General features: G+C 40.7%; 1 protein-coding gene across 1 annotated transcript; it reads right to left on the reverse strand.

Moving 5' to 3' along the window:
• Positions 1–328: 328 nt before the first annotated feature.
• On the reverse strand, positions 329–26,262 carry LOC150088560 (lactosylceramide 4-alpha-galactosyltransferase-like). The gene is made up of 2 exons (XM_090370233.1): positions 26,172–26,262; positions 329–1,206 (listed from the first exon to the last, which is right to left on the reverse strand). The coding sequence occupies exons 1-2, from the start codon at positions 26,260–26,262 to the stop codon at positions 329–331; spliced, it is 969 nt and encodes a 322-aa protein (XP_090226359.1).
• Positions 26,263–27,730: the final 1,468 nt, after the last annotated feature.

Below are 27,730 nucleotides of genomic sequence, written 5' to 3' on the forward strand. Positions count from 1 at the left end.
TCCACTGCAAAGTATGAAATCAGGACCGGTCCTTCGAACTACAGCGAGTACAAGACACCTAGGTACCAAAATGAAAAGGGCCATAAATCCTAACAATCCCCTCTTTGCTGTCCTTTTCCTCCAACATTAATTCTCGCACTCGAGATTTTTAATAGGACCGACCCTCATACCACTGAACAGCACAAAAAACATTGGCTCAGGTTGCACAAAATAATGAACACTGGCTAATTTAATTACAACAACGAACCCAAATTAAATGTATCTCAAACACTTTTATTTCATTCATTTTTAAAAAAATAACAATGTACTCAGGCGATTAGCTAGGTTCTTAAAGTAATCCGATGCTACGTGCATACTCATAAGTGAGAGGGCAATTCACTCGTGATGCAATTTCATAAGCAGAATTTTCACCAATTCTTAATGCCATATTTTTGCTTAGTTTATTCCAAACGTGAATTATGTAGCTTTTACTAAATCTCGATACAATATCTCGAGCATCCCAACGGCTAAAATATCTTTTCCATTTAGTCCAATGCACTGGAAAGCCCTTTTGAGAATCAAATACTGTAATATTGCAATTATTTTCACTGGCGTCTTTAATCCCCTTGATTCCACAATACGATTTTAATACTCTTTCTAAAAGGTCAGGACCATTATAGGCCCAAAGCTTATTTTGATAATGTTTGTTAAATTCATACATGCAGGTTTTCAGAAAGGAATGTAGTCTGTCGAAGATTAGAATTCCACTTGCAAGATGCCTATCTTCAACTTTCAGGAGAGTGTTTCTTAAATCATTGAGCGGCTGTAGCACCACAACATCCAAGTCAAGGTAAATTCCGCCATATTTCCAGAGAACAGCTAGTCTTAATGCATCACTCAAATGGGCAACTTTGAAAGGACCATTTTTCCAGTCTGATTTAGTAATCCATTCTCTTAGCGGCGTATCTACTAAAAATTTCTCTACATTAAGAGTGCGAAAATACACATTGGGGTACACTCTCTGTGTCGCCAACATAAGAGAAGTCATCTCTACACTAGAACTTGTTATTAACACTGTCACTTCCATAATAGGATTGTGTTTAGCTGCAGACTCTATTGCACACACTTGCCGGCCATTCAAAAAACTGTTTCCGGACGTTTGAAGGAAGAATATTTGATCTAATCTTGTAGAAGCGAAATATTCGTTGGCCTTTCTTGAAGTGTTACCTGAAAGTTAATAATCGATTATTAGTTACATATATGCGAGAGACAAATTTTGAATGCATTTTAATAGAATAACTCGTATTTATTTGCTTGTCATGAAGCGAAATTAAAGTGTCCCCAAAAGCAGGATTCATTATTTCTTTCGAGGTATTCATTTTCAGAAAATGAAAAATATTTTGAAAGTAAAATTACAATGTATTGAAAAATTCCGTTTATGCTCATATACACTGAGTGATCACTGAATTATGACCACCTACCTAATACTTCATAGGTCCTCCTTTTGCCCTCAGTACAGCAGCTATCCGACATTGCATTGATTCAACAAGATGTCGGGAGCTAAGGCCAACCAACTGTGTATAATGCAGTCAGCAATGCAGGTATCGAAATGATTGGTGTATCCAGATGCTTTCCATAGAGTCCCACAAATGCTCTATGGGATTGATATCGGCGGAGTTCGGAGCCCAATCGATATGCTGGAAGTCAGAACTGTGTTCCTCAAACCCATTCCTGCACAACAAGTCCCCGACTGCTTGGCGCATTGTCATCTTGGAACACACCATCACCATTCGGGAAAAATTGTAACATAGGGTGTACACAGTCAGCAAGCAGATGACGATAGCGGAGACCAGTGAACGTTCCACGTGCACCAGGGGTCCAAGGTGTGCCAGTGAAACATGCCCCACACCATACAACCGAGTCCACCGGCCTGCACTTTTGATACTATGCATGATGGATCAAGAGCCTCGTGTTGTTGATGCCAAATCCGTGCACGACCATCCACGGTGTAGAGTAAATAACGTAACTCATCCGACCAGCACACCTTCTTCCAGTCTTCTAACGTCCAACTTGCATGCTCTTTGCACCAGGCGAGTCTTTTACGCCGATGAACCTTGGTTAGGAGAGGATGCCGTACGGGTTGTCTGCTGGTATAGCCCATACGTGCGACGCATGACCATGGCAGACATTGTTCCGGGTTGGCCCATGTTGTATTGGGTAGTCAACTCTTGAACAGTGCCGCACCTGTTTGCGGACCCGTCGCTCACCTCTAACTTCAATCTTTCGCTGACCTTTGCATTTTTGCCATCGGGTCGTTGTTTGACTATTCTGACGCATCCTAGTACACTTTAACTACGGCGGCTCTCGAACACCCTACCAGTACAGCCGTTTTGGAAATTGAGGCACCAACTCGTCGAGCTCCCACAATCTGTCCTTTATCAAAGTCTGATAAATCCTTCCTTTTACCCATCACACTCGGAATTTTACTACCTGCTGAACCACTGACACCTTATCTATGCTACGTAGGTCGACTAACTGCGCACTCTCGTACCTCACGTGGTCAACGGGTCACATTCACTTTTCATAAGGATGGTCATAATTCAGTGATCACTCAGTGTATAATGTAGACTACAAACACTAATGTAAATGAGACTTTCTCTTGTGCAACTTGTGTGCATCACTTGTTTTTGTTCATTTCTTATGCTGTTCAAGGGTCATTTCATCGTCCACGGGTTTACCAACTTCCCATTACTGTATATGGGGAGCTCGCGACTTGCCGGATCGCTGTTTTACACCATGTGGGGAGAAGAGACGGTAACGAGACTGAAACTCAAAAAAAATAATAATAAAATAAAATAACGATGAACAGGGAATTGTGTTTATTAACCAATTCCCTCAAATTTGTTCTGAGAAACAAACATACTTATAAGAGCGTTCATATATAGACTTTGAAACTCGTCTACTATGACAGTATTCGATTCTGCCGATGTCTTTTTCCTGTGTTTGATTTCCATTAGGAAATTTGTTATATTTTATTTGGTTTTATTATGAGTTGATCGATCTCGGGAAAGATCTGCATGTGTTTTTTTTTATCTATCATAAAGGTGGAGACTTATTCCCAGAAAACAGGCAAACCAGCAATTGAATGCCGTAGTTTACAGAAACTATCATGCCACCAGGTTCGCTCCCCACAGGGAGGCGATGGTTGGGTTGGCATGACTGATAGAGAACAGGGACGAGGTCAGTCAAATACATTGCGGGGATGGAGGGAGCAGAATTTAAAATCAACACAATGCACACACACATGGCCACAGCTGCTTCTATACAGCCTAAACTAACTTTGTATTTGAGAGCACTGCGACTGCTCATTAATGAAAATGTTCATCGGACAGATCTTGGCACCCTCAATATGGGGCACATGCCTGGCAGATTCCACTGTCAGGACTCTTGAACACATTAAGAGCATGACGGCCTGTTATGAGTGTTGCCTGGCTGTCAGGAGTAATCATCTTCCCCCTCATCCCTTTCCATTAATGTCCTCTTCTGCATACTCATCTTCAGGTACGCAAAACTTATTTGAATAATTCCGAAAGGACATATTTTACCTACAAGTTACGACCTATTATGTCATAACATAATTGCTGTTCCAGACCAAATTTCACTAACGTGCTTTAATTATTCTGCAAACTACTTAATAATTATTCTGCCTTTCGGTCATTTAAAGTTAATACCAAACTTAACAAAAGTTAACTTTTGTTAAGTTTGGTATAAATGACCCAGCATGTGCACGTGCTGGGTTATTGAGCACAGGCCTGGAGGTGAAATCTGCCACCAGCGCAAATCTCATATAGAGGGTGACAAGATCTATCCAATGAACATCTTCACTAATGGACAGTCGCTGTGTCATTATGAGCTGAGACCCACTGAATATCCATCGACATTTCCAGGGATGTAGTTTGCTTTTGTGGTAGGAGCCTTGTTTTCCAGTTCGACCATTTTAATAACAAGAACTCATTTGCCAAAAGTGGCTTTATTTTCTTAGTGGTTGCCAACGCCCATATTTCAGTACCATATAATAGTGGTGATAAGATATCGTCCTGATATACTTCATTATTGCGTTATCATTAATAAGTTGAAGATTTTGCTTTGTCATTCGAGTTGGAGATATGTAGATGGAACTGAATTTCGGAATCGAATGTCACACCTGGAATTGTAATGGGGTAGGGGTTAATAGGTCAATCGAGGCAATTTGGATTGATTTATTTTCAGCGTGAACTGCCAGCGATGGATATATAAATTATTCAGTATTCTATTAGCTGATTCCGTGGTCTGAGACAGCTCAGAATATGTTGACTGCTATTATTATTATTATTAGCCATATGGTGCAAGGAAGCCTGAGGCTTATGCTGCACCAGCTAAATTTTTTTTTTAATTACCCTGAGAGAGAGAGAGAAAAAGAATCACCAAAAAAGAGGAGAATGATGATATCCAGCTCAGCACCCTGGGTGTGCAAGCCCATACTCACCAGATGTGAGCCCCTGTTCTTCAATAATGGTGCTAATTTTCAGTAAGCAGCAAATCCAATAAGACTCCACCTTGGGGAATACATGTAATCACTTCTCACTCCCATATTCCACCTGGGGTTTTGCGGTCGGATTATCCGATACTGAGGAAGAACTAATATGAAGTTCAATGATGTAATGTGATTCTAGAAGACGTAGAAACACTGCACTTGAACTGTAGTCAGCATCCATTGATAGATATGTTATTATTTTCGTCTTTTTTTTCTGGAAAGCTGATCCGTTGAGTAGTAGGGAGAAGGTTTGTTATCGTAGAGCGTTGAGGACTGAATTCCAAGTAGTTATCGAGTGAGCACAAACAGTAGTATTTTTTTCTAATAACTTCGGCGTGCTCGAGGCATTAGACGTTGATCGAAAGTTTTTTTCACATCAGATGCATTTCGAACCTTATTTGAAGATATTCGAATCTTTATATTTCGAACCTTAAGGTCTTATTTTGTAGATATTCCACTTTGTAGGAAAAATATTTTTATTTAGGTTATTATCTACAAGTTGTTCACAAGGGTCACTACTAACAGATTAGAAAGAATACTTGATGAGAATCAACCGAAAGAGCAAGCTAGCTTTAGGACAGGATTCTCAACTATTATTATTATTAGCTATATAGTGCAAGGAAGCCTGTGACTTATTCTGCACCAGCCAAAAACATTCCCGAGTTACCCTAAGAGAGAGAGAGAGAGAGAGTCAAAAGTAGAAGGGAATCACCAAGAAAGAGAAGAATGATGATATCCAGCTCAAGACCCTGGGTGTACCAAGCCCCCCATACTCACCAGATGTGAGCCCCTGGGGTGAATATGGATCACCTTCACGTAATATCAGCTAATGGAGAAAGCAAATGAATATAAAACACCGTTATGCCTGCATTTGTGGATTATGAAAAGGCATTCGACTCCATACAGCATAAGACAATGTTTTGGGCACTGAAAAGACAAGGCATAGATACCCCATATATTACGATTTTGAAGAAAATATATGAGAACGCTACCTCCTTTATTAAACTAAACAAAGACAGTAGAAAATTTACAATTGAGAAAGGAGCTCGACAAGGAGACACAATATCTCCAAAGTTGTTTACTGCTGCCCTTCAGGAAGCTTTCAGAAAATTAGGCTGGTCGCTGGTCAATGTGAATGGAGAGTACCTAAACCATTTACGATTTGTAGATGACATTGTGATTGTAAGCCACGATCCCAAAGAATTAGAGGAAAACACCTTAATTATGCGTTAGCAAGAATTTCGGACTAAAGATGAATATGGCTAAAACAAAAGTAATGATATACAAGTATGTCACAGAAAGGGATATAATCATTGAAGGAACAGGAATTGAAAAGGTGGTTTCATATACTTACCTGGGACAAGTCATTAGCTGTAATAATGATAAATGGCTGGAAGTGAAGAGAAGAATAAAATTTGGATGGATAGCATTCAGGAAATATAGTCACATACTGAGGAGCAATAGCCCAATTTGTCTGAAATGTAAAATAATGAACCAATGTATACTCCCCACTGACTTATGGAAGTGAAACTTGGGCACTCACCAAAAGAATAGAAGAGAAGCTGAAAATTACACAGCGAAGAATGGAGGGAATTATATTAGGAATCAGACTTTTAGATAAGAGAAACACATGGATTAGGCAGCAAACTCAAGTAAAGGACATTCTTATCAAAACTACAGAACTAAAATGGTCTTGGGCAGGACACATAGCTCGAAGACATGATAACAGATGGACTAAGAAAATAACAGAATGGTACCCAAGAGGAGCTAGAAGAAAACCTGGACGACAACGACGGAGATGGACAGATGAAATTCACGACTTCGTGGGAAGCAAATGGATGTTCATTACACAAAACAGAATGAACTGGAAAGTTGCTGGAGAAGCCTTCATCCTGCAGTGTATGGCTGATAATGATGAAATATGGAGAGGATAGGATCGATCACATACGCGCTTAAACATTTGATCATAAATTGCACTACCCTATTAGCACCTGCTGTACTGGTGAGTGGCATTGCATTAATGGCTTCTATTAAATTATAAAAGCCATTTGTGAGGTCGGAAAAGGTACATGCAACATTCTAGCAGTCACCCACCGAACGGATAGGGGACGCGAAAATCTAGAAACGTTTTCGAAATTTTAAGGAGATAAAGAAAGACTGCCCTTGTACAAAGTGAATAAAGTGACTGGAGAAAGAAGAATATTCTTCTCACTATCCTCTTCCAGTTAGTTATGTAATTTATTATTTAGAATAAATTTATGTCTGAAAGGAGACCTACCGTTTCACTTAAATTTTATAATTATCCTTTTTTCTCCAATCTCTTCATAACAAGGGCAGTATTTACTTATTATTATTATCCGTTTATTAACCACAAGAAATTGTGGGTCACCCCGGGACGGCAGTGTGCTAGGAGGGTGAGAGATTTACATACTGAGGTGCGAGGAACCACATGTACAATGTACAAGAGCACATGCGTGCTCGACCCGAAATATTTACATAATTGAACTTACATACGTTTCAAATAAAGCATAGTTTATAGTAATAGACATCATAATTTAAAAAAAAATGCAGCAGGCAAAAAGTCCAGGTGCAGGCGATCGTCACAGGTTCAATAGTTGGTAACAGTTCTTGAGGCATTCCTTTCTGTAGAGCTTATCCTCACAGAACTTATCAGGGTTGATGCCCAGTTTATTGTAGATTTGGAGGCAGTTCGCTGGAAACATGCCCCTAAGGGAATCAATGTTTGTGAGTGTAAACCGCAGAGGGTGGCAGGAGTCGTGACGTTCACCCTTGGCTTCTTTGGGCCAGAGATTAACGGCGATACAGATGGAGCATCTATTCGGCCTGTGATAAGCCGAGCTAGCATGAGTATATTTCTTGTCGTGATGAGAAGTCTCCAGGGAGTGGTCCCTAGATTAGCTTGGAGGATGGATCTGGAGATAGTAAAAGGGTGACCCACTACCTTGTTCATCCATCTGAGCAACCAATATTCTAGACTGAGGTACTTTTTTTTTAGGTGGGAGGCAGGAGCAGATGCCCAAATTTCAGATGCGTAGCGAGGGACAGGGGTAATGCACCTCAGAATATACCGACAAAGCAGCGCTGGCTGATGCACACCAACAAGCTCCTGACGCACTGCCCAAAGTGCTGCGTACGTCTTCTGTCGCATCCTGACAAAGTGAGGCTGGAAGGAGAGTCCAACATCCCAGGTCAGGCCTAGGTCTGCGTGGGAAGTTACCTTTTGCACCCTTTCCCCGCCAACGAAAATATAAATATCATTTTTAACTCTTTTTTTTTTTTTTTTGGTTATCTGTAGTTGAGCACATTTGGAAGGGTTCAGATGCAACCCAATTATGGCTAGATAGTTTTCCAGTTTCATTATCTGTGTAGAGGCCTGTTGGTTCGTATCTGGGATCTGATCAGGATGGTTTGAACTCACGTAGAACTTCAGATCATCAGCATAAGAGACAAAGTTAGAATTACATACTAGGAAAGGTTCCAAAAGTGCTGCAAAGAGAATTGTTGAAAGCACACTCCTTACGGGATGCCTCTTGTGACGTCGAAAGTTACCTGGAAATCGTTGACAGTAACAGACAGATGTCTGAGAAGTAGGATGGACTTCAAGATTTGTAGTAAGGTATCTGCCAGAACGTAGTGCTTTAGAATAGTAAAGAGAGCTCGTAGGTATATTCTGTCGTATGCCGATTTAATGTCCAGGAAGATGGTGTCAATCTGGGATTTGTTATTGATGGCCTGTTGGATTCTAAAGAGGGTATCTAGAAGATTTATAGTTGTTGATCTCTTGTGCGGTACGGTATGAAGGTACTCGGGCCTGTGACCAAAGGAGTGCTGGGCAATTGCTGGCTGAATCGCTTTTTCAAAGATTTTAAGTAAAGAGCAACTGATGGAAATTGGTCGCAGATCTTTCGGAGATTTAGGTTTCCTCATCTTTGGAACGGGCTTGACATGGTAAGATCTCCAAATTGACGGAACTCTTCCAGATTGTAAGATTCGTCTGAAAATGTGGAGGAGAGGGTCAACAATGTATGTGCTGCATATTTTTACTATGAATAATGGGAAACCTTCTGGTCCTACAGTAGCTTTGTTAGGTAATTTGTTGATAACATCAATCAGGGTCCCCCTAGATAGTTCTATATCATTCATCTGTGCCCTAGGTAACCAGTCCTCCTGTGAGAGAGGGTAATCTGGATCTGGAACATTTGTCTGCAGGAGGTTGCACTGTACCCATTCCTGAACAAGTTTGATCAATGATATGATGGTTTATCTGGTGTGATAGAATCCTTCTACCCCTCTTCAACCTATCAAGAACAGCTTGGTTTAGGACTTGTCTTTTCTTTTTTAGGAAGTAAGCTCTTTCTTTCTTAAATATAGTGAGGTCTGAGGAAAGTTGAAATTTCTGCCATTTCCGGTAGGCTTTCTGATGAAGGCCAACTTGGTTTCCTTATTAAAACACCGATTCAACTTGCTACAAATCCTAACTTTCTTGCATTTGTAGCAAGGATTTTTTTCTTAGAGTGCATCTTGGATTTTTTTCTTGGAGGGCATTTAAATTAAATTGTTTGGACAAGGCCATACTGGCATCCTCTATCGACTCAGAATAGAGGCATCCCTACTCAAATCCGCTCAAGCACTGTAAAATGGTGTCTGGCTTGAGATGTTTGGTAAAGAAGGCAACCCTAGGCAGTTCAGCAGCTGCTGAACTTATCTGATTAAATTTTCGATTTTTTTTTCCTTTTTAGATTTTCACCTCATCCATTCTGTCAGTGGTTGCTAGAATGTTATAAGTATTGAAGATGTCAGAGTATGGTAGGCTTAGTTCATTCTGGTTGCTATTTTCTGAAGAAATGAAAACTAATTTTCTGAAAACTAACCTGAGGGAGCAAGTCGTGGGATCTACTTTTGTAAGATTTTTGACCTTTCTGCAGACATGAATTAAAGAATGGGAAATTGCTATCGACATCTAGCGATTAAACTGAACCCGAGATTTTGAGTAGTTTATCCGGTCCAGAACCTTGGTTGACTGTTTCTATATGTACCATTTTAACATCTTCACACTACCAAGCTTGAACCTGACATGATGTTTATCTTTTTTGAAGGCGAACTGGACCGTTGTATAAATTCATTTTGTGAGGAGTGTGATTGCCAGGATTGCTTCACACGTTTCCAGAATATTCCATGTAAAAATCGTAGCCGCCGCGATGCATTATTGCATTTAAGGTAACTCAGATCAATGTTAGAGGAGTAGCGAGGTTATTTGGCAGCCAGGGGAAATTGCAATATTTCTGAGCCCCTAAATAAATAAATAGTGCCATCTGGCGCATCAAAGGAGCCTCCGTAGACCGCCACCAAGTGGCAAACTCCTCCTGCTACCCTTCCCCCAAAGCTATGCCCTTGTGTGGTAGGCTGGCAAGGTCATGACTGCTGAGACAGGAGCACAGTCAGAGCTGAGGCAAATTTCCGAAGGACCAATCACGGCACACGGAATGGAAGTGAAAAGCAAATCGAGGATGAATTCTGACTGATAGTTCATCAGGATAAGATTTATTATGCTCATATGGTCGGGTACAAAACGCTTATGATTCAAATGCTGAGATAAAAGGTTAAAATCACCAAAGACAAGATGTACAACTGATGGGTTTAGGTTAGTAATGATCCGGTTTATCACGTCAAGTATAGTATACACTGAAAAGACAGAATTCATGGGATATCTGAGCAACGCGACACTGTCACCCCCTCGCTAATAGACAAACCCACCGCTTGGCAAGTAGATAGGTACAGTGCATTCACGTAGACGGTAATTCGATGTTAGTATGGATAAACGTTATGAGTTAACCGACTTTGATAGTGGAATGATAGTGGATGCCTGACGTAGGGATCAATCTATCACAGAGGTAGTACACAAATTGCACCATCCCCGTTCGATAGTATCAAGAGTGTATCGGGAATACGCCATTTTCGGAATAACATCTCATCGTGGACAACGCTGTAGGAGAAGGATGGTGGATGAACGTGGCCGTCGACACCTATCTCGTATTGTTTCAGCCAACCAGAGAGCAACAGTGGCACAAATCACCGCCGAATTCAACGAAGGAGGTGCAAGAAACGTCTCCACCAAGACCATCAGGCAATCATTAGCAGCAATAGGTTATGGGAGTTGTTGACCCACCAGAGTCCCACTGTTAACACCACAATAAAGGACTCTCCGCCTCAACTGGGCGAAAGAACATCGGCACTGGACCTTGGATAATTGGAGACAGGTTATCCTGGTCCGATGAATCCCGTTTCCGGTTTTTTCGAGTGGACAGGAGGGTGCGTATGTGGCGGAAAGTGCACGAAGCTATCCATCGGTCATGTCAACAAGAAACTGTTCAGGCAAGTGGACAGTCGATAATGGTCTGGGGCGTGTTCAACAGGCAGACGCATCTCTGAACGGTCCAGATTACGTGTCCATCCTTGCAGACCATCTGCATCCCCTCATGGTCATCGCGCACCCACAGGGCAATGGACTTTCCAGCAGGACTATGCACCTCCCCACAGAGCCATGGTGCCTAGAACATGGTTCGAAGAGCATTCCGCAGATTTTACCACCATGGAATGGCCTCCCCGTTCACCGGACTCGAACCCTATGGAGCATCTTTGGGATGCTGTGGAAAGGTCCGTTCGAGCTTATCCTCCACCCGGGAATGTGACGGAATTATGGACAGTGGTGCAGCAAGCATGGATGGAAATACCTGTGGAATGCTTTCATGAACTATTGGACTCAATGCCTCGCCATGTGACTGCTCTTATCAGGACGAAAGGTGGGCGTACCCATTACTAGGTAGGTGTCCCATGATTTCTGTCCAGTGACATTAATATATTGCTAGGCAGGGTGGAATGTATACTGTATATAAGTCGATGGTAGTTGTTCAATTTTGGCTCTGACAATAAAGGCTTCACAATGAGGAGAGTTACTCTGTAAGGTTTTAATGATAAGAGGTGGTCCTTTGGCGAAAATGGCGAATCTTTCCCATTTATTACCAGTACTGGAGTTAACTGTAGCCAGGAATCTAGCCGGAGAGGCAGCAAGGAGGATCTATTTGATATCTGTCTTTTTCCTTACGTCGCGTACATTCTGGTACGTCAACATCACAGGATGAATTGTGGAACATTGATAAGGATCGAGCACTGGTATCACGAAGGTTAAAATTTTTTTTTTCTGTACCTGTTTAAGCCTATGGTTGGGATGGGTCAGAGCTCCAAGTTAGTTTGGGTGCAGTCCTCGACACAGTAGATGACTGCTCTTAGAGATCTATTGTCTCTTTCTGTGGTTCAACATATGAGCCATATGGGAGCATGTAGCTGGCTGTAATGCAGTGAGTTTGTTGTGTACTGAAGGGTACTGTAGAGTTTCTGTTCGGGAAGTATGTATGTATGTATTTAACTGTTGAAGGGTGGCACCCGGACATACATCCATCTCCACCAATTTAGCATATAATACCATGTTCTCATAATGGCCTATTAGTGTCGGTGTGTGTAAGGTGTTGTAAAGTGAAATAGGCTACTCTGCCACCAGGTGATAGTCCATTGAGCAATTACCACCTGGTGCTTAACTCCTCGTGCCCATCCCTGGCACGATGAGTTAAGCCTGGGTCTACTAACTCTGGCGGTGCATATTGCACCTAGATCCCGCACCCACCAGTAAGTGTTCAAGATTGGTGAGTGCCAGCAGTCCTGCTCCTGGGCTGCCCACACCCAAGAGCCAGCAACCTATCCTAGAGCAAAATGATGATTTGCAAATTATAGAGAAGAATGATCACGACGATGGAGCACAGCCACAACAAACTTCAAAAAAGAAATACAAGAAATATGTCGCCCCGAGTACGGGAATGGAGACAAGATCGCAAAGCGAATCGAAAGACCAGCAAAACAATGAGGACCCCCAACCAGAGAACAGCGAAGAATTAAGTAAGCAGCCCCAGTCTACCATAGACCCCAGATTGCCGGATGGAACGGTACTGGACCAGGTTTTGGCCCTAGTGGAGCTTGAAAACAAACTGAAAGACTCCGCAAGTAGAATCTCAGCTGCCCTTAGGGCTGATATTGTTGGAATATGGACCAAGCTGGAGACGGTCTTCCACAAGGTTCGCAGTGAGGCAGAAAGAAATGCAGCCAAACTGGAGGCCTACCAGGAATGTAAGGTCACACAACAAATGCAACAGCGCATCCCTACCTATGCAAGTGTACTGAGTAATCCACCAACTGTGACACAGATGCCAAGAAATGAACAGCCAAAGAAAAAGACACTCCTCCCAACGCCAAACCTGGTAATACTAAGGCCCAAAAATGCCGAGGAAATAAGAACAAGTGAAGAAATTAAGGCAAAACTAATAAGCACCATGAAGGAAGACCTCAAACAAACCCAAATCAAAGGAATATGCAAGATGAGGAGCATAGGACTGGTAATAGAAACCGAGACAAAGAAAGAGATGCTAGGAATAATACAAAACCCGAAAATAGCCACTTTGGGTCTAACAGCTGAACCACCCAAAAGAAAAGGGCCAGCCATAATAATATACGACGTAGATAAAGACATCACACCGAACCAATTAGCGTAGAAACTCTACCATAGAAACCTACAGGGTAAAATCCCTAACAAAAATCCACAAGAGATAGCAATGTCCAAATACTCCATTAAAGCGAGGGATGGAATAAACAAAAACTTGGTAGTAGAACTAACCCCGGAAGCCTGGCAAACCCTGAAGAACCAAACAAGGGTGTTTATAGAATGGGGCTGCTACCGATATCACGAACGTGTGGTCGTTCCGAAGTGCTACCGCTGCTGCAAGTTCGGTCACACCACGCATACGTGTGCACAAACCACCCCAACATGCGGCCACTGCTCAGAAAAAGGCCATGAATATAATGCCTGTCCCCACAAAGATGTGGGACCTACCTGCGTAAACTGTAAAAACTTAAAGCTAGAGTACAAGCATTCACTGAGAGACCCATGTGTCCCACGTACCAACGAGCCAAGAGTTTATACCAAAGTAGGATTAACTATGGGGACGAAAATTAAAGCTTACAACACAAATATACTAAAAATAATTCAAATAAATGCGCAGAGGGCTAGAGCAGTAGCCGACCAGATCCGAGTTAAAGCTGAAGAGAAAAACGTCGATGTCATCATATTACAGGAGCCATACTCGCATGGGAAACGGGTTGTAGGCTACCCGCTCACCTACAAAGTGATACACACAGTTGAAGACACCCCATGGGCTGCTGTCCTGGTAAGGAACAGCAATATCACAGTGACTAAAATCACGCAGTTCTGCACGGAGTGGGCCGCCTGTGCCCAGCTAAATACAGCTTTAGGGAACCTGTACGTTGTGGCACTCTATTGTAGACCAGGACAACAGATAGATTTTGCAATCGAATATCTTCAATGCCTGCAGGACATCCTACTAAACCAAAAAATCATCATAGGAGCTGACGTGAACTGTCGATCCCCGACATGGCACAGTACTACCCCTGGCAGGCGTGGAACCCAAAATGGTCAACTCCTTGAGGATTACTTGGCAGGATCACAGCTGACAGTGCTAAATCAACCTCACCACTTGCCAACCTTTTGCAACACCCTCTGGGAGGCTACGATCGATGTATCCCTAGCTATTAGGAACTTGGCGGGATTTGTGACTGACTGAAAGGTGGAGGAAGCATGGACTACCTCAGACCACCGTGCAATCACCTTTAAAATAGTCAGACAACTGACAACAGTAACACGAACAAACCAACAGAAAAACAGATATACAGTTGCCAAAGCAGACTGGATGTCATTCAAAAACCTGCTCATCACAGCCATAGAAAGCAACCCAGCCAGTATCAACCCACAAAATGACCTGGATGACCTTCTGAGGGGGACTACAGACCTAATACAAACCATTAGCGATCGAACAATCAAAAGAAAAAACCCAAAACCTGGTGTGTTCCTTGGTGGACCCCAGAAATAGCCGTGCTTCGACGCCAGATGCAAAAAGCTAGGAAAGATTTCCAGAGAGCCCGTAGGACTTGGCCTGCACATGAAGTGGAGGCTTTAAGACAGTGCTATCGAGAAGTCAGAAATCACTATACGGACGCGATACAGAAAAGCAAGAAGCGTTCCTGGGAGTGTCTAGTATCCACGACAGGAAGAACTGACCCCTGGGGTGTAGTTTACAAGGTGACTACAAACAAACTGCCCAGTGGGGAGGTGATCAGCACCACCAGGACCTCGCAAGGAGACTATACAACCACTTGGGAGCAATCAATGGGTAATATACTCGACACAATTTTCAAGGAACCCGCGACCCTAACTCCGCAAGAACAACATAAGATCTGCGAAGAAAATGAAAAATATATCACCCCTGCGCTCGAGCCCCCCTTCACCCATGAGGAACTCGGCGCGGCTGCTACCAGGATCAAAAACCGCAAATGCCCGGGACTTGATATGATCGAACCGGAGATACTGAAAAAAATAGTAGAAATTGCTCCGCAAATCCTACTCACCCTCTACAACAGATGTTTGGAAACAGGGAAATTCCCTGCAGCATGGAAAACTGCAAACACCAAGCTAATTCTGAAAAATCCTACTAAGAACCCAGAATGTCCATCATCATACAGACCCATCGCTCTGCTCTCAGTAGTCAGTAAATTATACGAGAGGCTACTCCACATGCGGATACAGAACCACTACGAAAGGGCAGGCCTGGCAGCTAAAAATCAGTTTGGCTTTAAACCAGGATCCTCTACGGTGGATGCCCTTGGAGATCTGCTTAGGAAAGCACAAGAGTGCAGGAAAAAATATCTATTGGTCATTTCAGTCGATTTTGCCGGGGCGTTTGACTCACTTTGGTGGCCGAGCGTCCTGAACAGACTGAGAGAAGCTGCAGTACCAATCAACTTATACAAAGCAATGGAAGACTACCTTTCAGGCAGAAGAGTGGAAATAAATACAAATTATCAAAAAATCACAAGAAACATACATAGGGGATGTCCACAGGGGTCTGTCTTGGGTCCTCTCATTTGGAACATGGTCTTGGACGATTTCCTGTGCCAGGACTTGGGGCTGGCTGAGGCCCAGGCCTTTGCGGACGATCTCATTGTTACTATTGAGGCAGATTCCAGAGTCCAACTGGAAAACATCGGCAATCAGGCAATGCAGAAATTACAATACTGGGCCACAAAAAACCAGCTAAAAATTGCACCGACGAAAACAATATCCATCTTGCTGAAAGGAACTCTTCAGGTACAGCGTCCGCCCCAAATAAAAATAAATGGCCTAACCATCAAACTCACCAAGCAAATGAAGTACTTAGGAGTGATCTTAGATAATAACCTATTCTTCATACCTCACCTGAAACACATAAGAATGAAAATAAGAAGATACTCAGCCCTAGTGGCTAGGATTACGAGGAAGGATTGGGGACTGAAAAAACGAACCCTAATGCTGTATTATAAGTCAACCTTCATCCCAGCGATAATCTACGCAGCTGCAGTATGGTACACCAAAACATCACTGGTAACCAACAAGAAAATCCTGGATATGACACATAGGACCATCCTATTGACAACCACACGAGCTTGCCGCACGGTAAGCACACCTGCACTGCAGGTGCTTGCTGGCGCGCTACCCCTGGATTTAGAAGCTGTGAAAGCAGGACTGCTCTACTTGCACTCAAAGGGAGTGGCCGCAAATCATCAGGACTTCACAATCAACCCAGCAAGCAGTCAAAAAACCGAAAGAGCCCGACTACAGACCTACCTCCTTCAGGAGTGGCAGCAAAGATGGACAGAGACGACAAAGGGCGAGATCACTCGTAAATTCTTTCCAGAACTGAACAAAATATACCCAAGGCAACCGGGTTGGTTCTTCCCGGGCTTGCACCTGACCTCGTTACTCACAGGACATGGACCCTTCAACCAGAAACTGTTCAGCTTCTGCCTCGTCGATGACCCAAATTGCACGTGCGGGGAGGTCGAAAGCTGGGACCACCTGCTTTACGACTGCCCACAATACGAAGACCTCAGATGCACCCTCATCACGAAAATCCATTACCTCCCCAAAGGACTTGAACATCACTTCATTGACACGGAAGAGGAGTACCGAGCGCTCTCCCAGTATGCACAGGACCTCTTCACAAGGAGAAGGGTGTTAATTGCTATACATCGAGACTGATAGTACAGTAACATAAATCGCATAAGACAGAGACAATTCCTGGAAAAGAAAACTGTGGAAGAAAAGAAAATGAATGGAAAAGAAAGGAATAAAGAAAATAAGGAAAAAAGAAGAAGAAAAGAGAATCAACGGAGGAAAAAAAAAAGGGGGGGGGACAGGGATTGCCTCATGAGTGTCCCAATCTGAATCAAGTGGACAAGAATAGAGACAACAAACTGCAGCCTAGCTCCCAAAGCCTCACGGCAGCCTGAAGTGGGCACCCTAGCCCCCTTCACCTTTAAACCCTACTCCCCCGGGGAGACGATTATCTCGTCGCCCCCCCCTCATTTCCACTCTGGTGGGGCATGGGCATGCCACACTGAAACTTGGGGCTGTCTTCCCTATTGGCTCCATATTTCTGTCTTTCTCCCCCCAGTCTTCAGCCTTCCCCCCCTCTCTATCTTCACGCTAGCGAAGTCCCACGCACCTAAATTTAAATACATCCAAAATATCTTCACCCACGTTCTGGCCCAACTCAAGCGACGTCAACCCCACGATTGACGTTTGTATGTGTATGCACGTTGTGTGTACATATGTGCATGTGTGTATATATGTACTTGTATGCACACATATATGCATTCAACTCAAGTGACGTCAACCCCACGATTAACGTTGGCACATGTATGCACGTTGTGTGTGCATATATGTGCTTGTATACATGCATATATGCATGCAATATAAATACAATATATATATATATTTTTTTTATTATCATTTTATTTATTTATTTTTTTATTATTATTTTATTTCTTTATTTATTTATTTATTTATTTTATTTTATTTTTTTTTATTTATTTATTTTATTTTTTTTTTTTTAGGTCCTAGCCACTGAAATCTCAGGAAATTAGGTGGCAGGACCTGCCAAAGTAACTTAAGTCTACTGGGTTCCTGGTCTGCCTCCACGGGGCTAAGGTGGGGCAACGTTGGGCCTCAGCAGGGGTCCAGCGGCTAAACGACCAGATGAACAACGGTACACGGCACTACACATATACAATATCCATACACTTTTAAATCTCTGGCATTTCCAGTGAACTGGTACACCCACAATGAAAACAACGCGGAGATGGGGGAAATCCCTGGTGCCGTCTGACACTAAATACACCTTACACCTTACCCAACAGCCAGCAAAAAAAAAAAAAAAAAAAAACATGCACCAACTAGGAGAATACTTTTTTTTTTTTTTTTTTTTTTATGAAAACCCCAAACACGAAAGGTATCAAAACCTATAGTACTTAGTACCGTGCATGGGTTGAAGGAGAAGAGGAGAGGGGGGATGCCGGAAACTTTGCTCTGAGACTAAACATGGGTTTCACCACTTCAAGCCTCCAATAAGCAAAGTGGTGGTATTTCACCGGTTGATGAAAGTCATCTACCACCTGAGATTACTAGTGAGTGCAACAATCTCGCCTCATGGTCATTCCACAAAGCCTGCAAAAAAAAAAAAAAAAAAAAGTTTTCTCCCTGCCTCCAAGACAGAATGCCTATCCATCCAGAGAAGAAAAAAAGAAAAAAAAAAAGGGTACAGGTCTTTAGTCAGTATTAGTAACCACAGGTATACTCTTCCTTTTATTAAATGTCAACCTACAAAACCGTTGAAATTCTACAAAATTCCTTTCATTAGACAGCCAAATTAATTCAGAACCCCTAATAAAATTAGGTACCAAATTAAATAAGTCTAATCTAAATTCGTCATAGAAATTGCATTCATATAAGATATGATCCCATGTTTCCAACCTTCCGCCGACCGGGCTAGCCGGGTGGATAAAGTGCTTGCCTGGCAACCCAAAGGTCGCGGGTTCGATTCCCGCCTCGGGCTTGGATCAAAGTACTGCAAAAACCTTGGGAGGTGCATTATGGCCACAGAAGCCTATGCGCCAACAACTACAAAAAAAAAAAAAGAAGTTTCCAACCTTCCACAAACACAGTAAGGTCTTCCACTAAACCAAATTGATGCAACTTACTTTTTAAAGAACCATGCCCCGTAATCAAATATGAGCATTTCCATACTTGGATAAAACCAGCGATGCAATTTGTTATTAAAATTAAATTCGACACTAGGTATAAATAAATAAGTTACCCTACCAGTACTACTGGAATCCCAACGGTCCTGCCATAATTTAATTAATTTCGCCAAAATTTCTTTCTTCTGTTTGCTAATTGCAGAAGAAACTTCATTAGTAATCTCCATAAATGTAATTTGTTTTCCTTTACCTATAAAATAACAAAATGCTGTATACACGACTGCTAAATCCAAAGGCAATACCCCCGCAATCACCTGTAGAGCATTAGTCGAAACGGTCTTACAAACACGCAAAATAGTTAACAACATTATTCTTTGTATTGATAATAGTTTTTGTTTAAATTTTACATTGACAGTACGAACGTACCAGATTGATAAAGCATACGACACAATCGGAATAAAAATATGTTGTTATTATTTGGTTTTTTTTTTTTTTTTTAGGAGCATTAGCAACTAAGGCCATATTGCTCCGGGGATATGCGGTGGTCATTCCCTGACCTTTCTGCATCCTCCGTATTTGGTGAATAAAAATATCTTTATAATATAGATACAAAATGCGTTTACCTAATCCCCAATTTTTTCTGGTAACCCTAACTATAGAAGCAGTGTAATTTTTTTATTTTCCTACTTAAATAATTCAAATGTTGTGAAAACAATAACTTATCATCTAAGATAACCCCTAAATATTTTACCTGGGAAACAAGAGGAATTTGTTTACTGTTTACTAATAATCCAGGTGGTCTGTTGTAGTCTAATTTTCCTTTTAATAACATCGTGACAGTTTTAGTAGATGAAATTTTTAGTTTGTTTAATGTAGCCCAATCAGTCAAATCCTGAACAATAAACTCCATTCTACTTTCTAAGACTGCTCTAGAACTCCCTGTCACGCACAAAACCAAATCATCAGCATGTTCGGGAAGTATGGCTTCGATTCTCGTAATGTAGACGAATTATGGCCACTTAAGGCTAGAAGGAGGGGATGCTTATTAAATGATAGCTGCCCGTTCGCAGACGAGTTGGAAAGATGTATAACTCTTGCTTCTAGCTGGAGGCTGATAAGCTACAGAATGGACATTTAGATCTTGCACGAGGCAGTATTTATTTAGTCAGATGTGGTCTGTGAATCCAACCGAGACATATGCATGCTTCTCATGACAGTATTTGGCAGAGCCACTGGCCTTATGCTGGAGAAAATCGACATTTTTACGGCATATGATTTTCAGGATTCGCTCAGTCGGGAAAGCATCGAATGCGTGGAGGGAGGCCTTCAATTGCTGGGAAGGCATCTGTACAGAAAGTATTTCGCCCCTGGTTGGATGTGTCCTTTCCTAGGAATTGAATGTGTCTAATGATCTTTCAAGCCTTGTAGTGATATCCCTGATATTCGTGGCTGTTAAATGTGCTATTGTTTTGACATTGGTCTTTGTACGTTTATATAATTTTTCATTTGCACTGGTGATTCAGTTATGTAAATGGAATCACTGGCAATGCAGACAAAAAGGACGGAATATCATTTACTCTTTTGTTGGCTTGGGTTTGAGACGTTAGTGCGCTCTTTCATTCGTGAATCCAAGAGGATAAAGTCGTTTTTGCTGCAGTCGTCAGGAGTCACCATGTCTGAGCCTTTGCTGTTAACGTCTAGCGTAGACAGAACAGTTTGGGGGAGAGTGGTGAGTTTAGTGAAGTGGATGCATATTAATTCTCCATTCATATTTGTATTTGTGCTGAGAAGCGTTATCGGAGGCAAGCTTCTAGCAGAAGACAGTGAAGATCAATTTTATTCTTAATATTATCAATTATTGATCAGCTCAAGTTTTTTAGTATCTTATCCAGAAGTCGGCGGAGAACCCTATAATGGAACAAAGTATACCACGAACAAATATGCTGATAGACTGTGGTGGATAGGGGAAACCCTGGAGCCCGCAGAAAATAATAAAATACTTTGTGAAGTAATACAAGGTCCAAGAGCACATCCGCATCAAACAATCCAATCCCAACTGGCACAGCTACTGGGATTGACAATGTCGCACCTTAGCGCGTCACTAGGCATTTGTATTTTAATTCAGTCTCATTACTTACCTAATACAGTACTGTATATTGTTAGGTTGAATACATGAAATATGTGTATACTGAATGTCTTCTAGACCTGCTTGAATATGTGTAGAAGTGAAAAATCTGAGTTTCCGGAAGAAGAAGCATTACACTTCTAGTTGAGACCACTAGCTGTAGGCTTGAGTAAGGAAGAAGAATTAAAAAAAAAAAAAAAAGAAAGAAAGAAAAAAACCCTTTGTAGAGAATTCCACCCAGCTCGTTATTGAACCTTAGACCTTTTCCAAACAGGCTGCGGATGGAGAAGTCGCTACACTATCACGGAGATTATTAAATTCGGAAATATTCTGCGGAGATTTCGAGTTGAATATCTCATATAAAAAGGAATTACAGCTTGCACGAATAGTTAATTTAATGTTCCGAAATTTATTAAGACTAAGCAGTGTGATACGATGTATGGAAGAGTTCTCTTTCTAATTTTGAAAATATAATTAACACCACTGTGTTAATTATATTTTCAATAATTACAATGAAGTGATAATTTGTTTAGATATACTGGTTCTGGTAAACGAGTTGAGAACTATTTGTTTATACTTATTGATATCATTACAGTATTACAGAAATAATTTCAAAGCAAATCCCTAAGTAAAATTTCAGAGCTCATTAAGTGCATCCATTACATTGCATTCCGCTGAATATCAGCTTTGCTTGAACCTCATTTTCATTTCAAGGTGTTTTTCTTGTTTACTAATCATGAGAGTTATGTTATCATTTGACTGTTCCAGCTTTTATCATATTACAATTGAATCACGTTACATCCATGAGGGAAATAAATTGTTGTGTAAGCATAAATGCTATTTTTGTAACGGCTGTTGATCATAAAATACAGCCAAGTCAGCTTAATATATTTTTCAATTTTCAAGCACATATCAATAACATGCATATTTTAGGAAATGCTTTGTCTGGTGTTACGAAGGAATTTCAGTATCTATCACATAAATTTACATTGAAATTAAAAAGGATGTGACGAATCGAATCTCAAGATAAGAAGTTGAGTCCAGTGGCGGATTAAGGATAGTTAGAGCCCCTAGGCAAATTATATTTGGGGGCCCCCAAAAAATAATAATAATAAAAAAGAATAAAAAATAAATAAAAGTTAGGTGGCAAATAAATGAAATTTTGTACTTTTGAATTTTTTGCTTCAATTTTCGCTTAAATTAATCAAGAGTTTTATGATGTTTACTGAAAACATTAATCTATTTTAGAACACTATAGGAAAATGTCTTGGCTTGGGGGCCCCCAAAGCCTGAGGCCCCTAGGCACGTGCCTCATTGCCTTAATGGGTAATCCGCCACTGGTTGAGTCAAAAAGGTTCTAGTGATTAACACATAAAATACACATCAGAAATAATTAAACGTAAACAAACTTTTTTTTTACTTTGTGTTGTATTTAATGAAGTAACAGTGATATTTATTACTTTGATTACGAGTAAGTGTGCCAACTTATCATAATAAGCATATTAAAATAATGATTTAGATTTTTTCAATCTTATCTAGTAAATTTTCATTAGCATTAGCAGTGGCGAATGATGCAAAAAAGCAAGCTTTTAACAGAATCAGCCAAAAAAAAAAAAACCGACACCTCCCATTTCACCTATTCATTCTCTCCAATAATCTGTATAGATCATTCTCGAATTTATTTAAGCTCTCAACTTCCACAACAAATGGAAGTTTGTTCCAGCAATCAACCACCCGCTGGTTAAAGGCAAAATTCCGCACATCTATTCTGCAACCATCCTTCCTCAGTTTGAATTTGTGCCCTGTAAAGTGTGTTTAGGGTCAAACGGCACTAGGGGTTTCCCCCATCTCCGCGTTGTTTTCATTGTGGGTGGTGTACCAGTTCACTGGAAATGCCAGAGATTTAAAGGTGTCCGGATATTGTATTTGTGTAGTGTCATGTACCGTTGTACCACTTTCGCCCCGTGGAGGCAGACCAGGAAACACCAATACACAAAGATTTACTCTGGCAGATTCTGCCGTTTAATTTTCTGAGATTTCGGCGGCTAGTACCTAAAAGAAAAAAAAAAAAAAAAGGAATAATCGCATAGTGGGGATAACGTTAGGATTTGAAAAACCGGAAATATTAATGGGCGAATGTAATTTAGATGAATGTAATTAGGTTTGGAAAGTGTGGGCCATTCGCTTGCATACAGATAGAATGGGGGAGAGAGACTGAAGGTTGGGGGGAGATAGACAGAAATATTAGAGTCAACAGTCAAGACGACTCCAGATTTCGGTTGGGCATGCCCATGTCCCACCAGAAGGGAAAGCGGGGGTGGCGAGTAGGGGAGGAAACAGGAGGACCGTCTACTTTTCTCCCCCCCCCCTGCCGGGGAAAGGGAAGGAAAGGTGGGTCAGGCAAGGGCGCCGGCTCAGACTGCCAACATGACTTGTGTCAGATAACCCCAGGGGCTCACATCTAGTGAGTATGGGTGTGGCACACCCAGGGTCCTGAGCAGGATATCATCTTGCTTATTTTTCTTGGTGATTCCCTTACTTCTCTCTCTCTCTCTCTCTCTCTTTCAGGGTAATTCAGAAAATAAAAAAATTTTTTTTTTTTTTTTTTTTTTTTTTGGCTGGTGCAGCATAAGTCTCAGGCTTCCTTGCACCATATGGCTAATAATAATAATAATAATAATAATCAGTCGGTGGAAGGTCACTCATGAGACGGCATCCCGACCAAGGTATCCAAAAGTCCAATTTATTTAGTAGCCATTCATGGGACTAGTCCCGTCTATATCGTCTTCATTTCTTGCTTCTTGTACTCACTACAGCTGTCGGTGATGTAGGGCAGTTTATGCCGTTCGGGGTATCAGGTCCATGCCGTGGTTTGCCATAGTTCATTCTACGTAGACACTTTACGGCTGCAGTTGTGGTTGTGGGAACATCCTTCTTCTTGTGAAAAGATCTTGTGCGAACTGGGTGAAAGCATTGTAGGTGTGGTCTGAGTAAGAAGAAGAATCCCATTAGCGCTTAACCTGCTCAGTCCATTCAAAGACTTAAACACTTCAATCAGATCATCTCGCAGGTGCCTAGTCCCCAGACGCTGCAATTTGCAGAACTGAAGCCTTTTTTTTTTTTTTTTTTTTTTAAGAGCATCCCTTCTTTGTACTCGTTCCAGCAGCTCTACATCCTTCCTAAAATTAGGCCTCCAGACTTGTATGCAGTATTCAAGATGTGGCCTGACCATTGCCTTATGCAATGGGATAACACCTCCTTATCCCTGCTAACATAATTCAAATATATCATTGACGAAACCCCATTATCTGTCCTGGCAGCCTGTCTGCATTGCTCAGAGAACTTCATATTTGACTGCACAATTACCTCAGGTCTTTTTCATTTTCCACTACACTGAGTGTAGTACCACACAGTTGGTACGTTACTCTGGGGTTACTGCTACCCCGTATGCAGTACTTTGCATTTAACATATGCATATAATGTTATATACAGGGATCTGCAAACTTTTTTTTGATATTTGAAGGGGTCCGTGAACTTTTTTTTTATTTTTGAAAGGATCCGTGGATCTCAGTAATTTGGGAACCACTGCTCTAGACTTTGATTTACGCTTAATAAAGGCATCACACATTTTTAAACGCCCATTCGCTCACAGTTTTATTTTCCTGCTAACATGTACACAAATTTAATACACAATGAGCTGGATATCATCATTCTTCTCGTTCTTGGTGATTCCCTTCTACTTCTGACTCTCTCTCTCTCTCTCTCTCTCTCTCTCAGGGTAACTCGGAATTTTTTTTTTTTTTAGCTGGTGCAGCATAAGCCTCAGACTTTCTTGCACTATATGGCTAGTAATAATAATAATAATAACAACAAATTCCAATTACAAAACGTTGTAAAACGTCCAATAATGTTATTATTGGACGTTCTACAATGCCAATCCACTCGACATGGTAATCGCTTATGTTCGTATATATCACAATTATGCATGCAAATTTTCAGGTAAATCCGTCCGTTCTTTCTAAAATGGTAAAATTCAGTGTCGACTACTGAGCAAGCAAAAAAATTGGAATGAAGTGATGTGATCGCATCCCGTGTTTTTATGGACATGGATAATTTGCATAATGTGCTGCTCTGTAAGGTGGTAGATCAATTTCTATTGATACTCGGAATTTGCGTGCCAGGACGCCTATTATATTAAATATTCGCCTTCGGCGACACAGAGGTCTGCCGGATTCTGTGATCGACTTGTTTCTGATATATTTGTGATCTAAATGGATCGTAGAACGCCATGGAGGTTTGTTATAAAAGTGCAAAATAAAGTTCCAGTTTAACGTTTAACTGTTAATTTAATCAGTAAATTTGCTTCCCACTGTCATGCATTTATCTCTCCCTTACTTAAAATCACCGTTCAATTTTTGGGTAAAGAGAATCAAAGAACTGTAGAAAAGAAAAATAAAAGAAAACAGGCGGTATCGGATCACGTATACCCAAAGTAATGAAAATACACTCCTCCATTACACTACTGGTTCAAAAATTTTCATTTTGCTTATAATATTCTGATTCATAATATCAGTTGGTCATTTGCGTAAACGCATAAATTACTTAATACTTATTTAAAAACGAACTCGTTAAACTCGTTAAATAACATAAACTGGATTCCTCGTTGAGATTTTTCAAATGATATACATGACAGGGCAAAAGTAGTTATACATTATAAAGAACAGTATAGGTACAGCATATAATTTCCTATTTTATTTTTCGCTTTATTTGCAGACAGCGATGGCTAGGAATTACCAATAAAAATAAAGAATACCTATAAAAATTGATAAGCAACTGTATATCTGCGTGATTTATATTTGTAGATATACAAATACCAAGCCAATATTCGTGAAAAAACATATATTCAAGAACGGTTTTGATGATGTATAATAGCTGTGTCCATATTATCTATATGTTGGCATCCGGAACATAATTGATGATTTTACCCCGACCTATTACATAGCTAAGAAAAGTTAATGTAAACTAACATTAAAGGCAAGTCCAATATAAATAAACTAACATTGAGTGTTATAAAATTAATCTTTCAAAAAATGTAAAAGTTACAGGAAGGCAACCTGGTTTATACTTTTGGAAAGTTTAATGGCCAAGAGTCTCTAAATAATCAAATAGAAGTACAGTATTAAATGTAAAGTAACAACGAATTAAAAATATCGTAAATATTAAAACACGTATGTTTTAGGACTCACGATGGGGAGAGAAGTTAAATTCTGTGAAACTTACCTAGCTGAAGAAGAAATAACGACAGAGAAACACTTGAACATAATATAATTGCTGTTGACCGCAAACCATAAAGTATACTTTTAATTTCCATCATATCGTTTGCCGAAATGCTTTGCCCGTCAAATTTCCGCATGTTGTGATGCGATGTACCTATCATATGTGCTTGTAACGCAATACGATCTCTTAGCGCATGGGCAATTTAAGATTTCAATGAACCAGTTATAATTAAACATACATGTATTCACTTCAATAGTGTATGCTATAAAGGAATTTTAGAAAACTCAAAGTAACCATTGGCAGTTTTAAAACAGTAATTTTATCTTAACCGTAACGTTATAAAGCATTTCAATTATTCTTACAAGTATGAAAGCTGGCGAAAAGTCATTTCTTGTATTCAGTTGTACCTAAAGTAGAATCTTGTGATTAATCTGCGACCCCGGTTTGCAACAGGACTTTTTACTACCTTTTTATTGACATGGCATAGCTCCCTAAATGCCAAACTTTGTCACCTCATACACTTACAGAACCCCAAATGTACCTGTGGTGTTGATGAGGATTGAGCTCATGTCTTATATGATTGCCCCAAGTACCATCCACAGAAAAGTGTACTTAAGACAAAAATAGGACCAATACACCGGGAAGATGAACAAATTTTCATCTCCGATGAAATGCATTTCATGGCCTTCTCCAAATTTGCTCAAAAAGTATTTGAGACTAGGAGAGCCAACCATGCTATGAACACCCAAACTGTGAAACCCTCTATTAGACAAATATACTTACTTGATCATGACATGTGACTGGCCTGCTAGAACGAGTTTCCCACCCAGTGAGAAATTTTATGCTAAATTAAATTTAATTATTATAATTCCATTCAATTATTAGTTATGCGATATTAACCCCATCTGGTGAGTATGGGCTTGGCACACCCAGGGTCCCGAGCTGGATATCATCATTCTTCTCTTTCTTGGTGATTCCCTTCTACTTTTGACTCTCTCTCTCTCTCTCTCTCTCTCTCGTTCTCAGGGTAACTCGGGAACTTTTTTTTCCTGGTGCAACATAAGCCTCAGGCTTCCTTGCACAATATGGCTATTAATAATAATAATAATAATAATCTATATTTTACTATTATTGTAGGTACTGTATTAGATTCCAACATATCTTATTTATCTTTCACACAAACTTCCTTAACTTTCACTATTTTATTTACATATTGGGATATGTTAAAATGACTATGTGTAATATGTACACTGGCGTTCAAAGAAAGTGCATCACCCCTTAAAATGTAATTGTCGTCCGAATAACGTAAGTATATGGCAATATTTCTTACAGATTGCATCAGATAAAATTCACACGCATAGGTGATGACGAAATATTGCATCAGCTGTTACTTTCAGCTATAGGTAAGCACGCTCTGCAAAAGTTGCAGTCATTCCTTGCTTGTGTCAGGATGGCGAGTTACGTGCAGTTGACGCCACGAAGAAAGTGCTATTGTTGCTTTACGTGAGGAAAGATGTTTTCTCCCTCATATTGCTTATAGTGTCTTGTAATCAGTTGACTTG

The sequence above is a fragment of the Mastigoproctus giganteus genome, chromosome 3 (genome assembly GCF_048544385.1).
Source record: "Mastigoproctus giganteus isolate SK-2022 chromosome 3, ASM4854438v1, whole genome shotgun sequence".
Taxonomy (NCBI): domain Eukaryota; kingdom Metazoa; phylum Arthropoda; class Arachnida; order Uropygi; family Thelyphonidae; genus Mastigoproctus; species Mastigoproctus giganteus.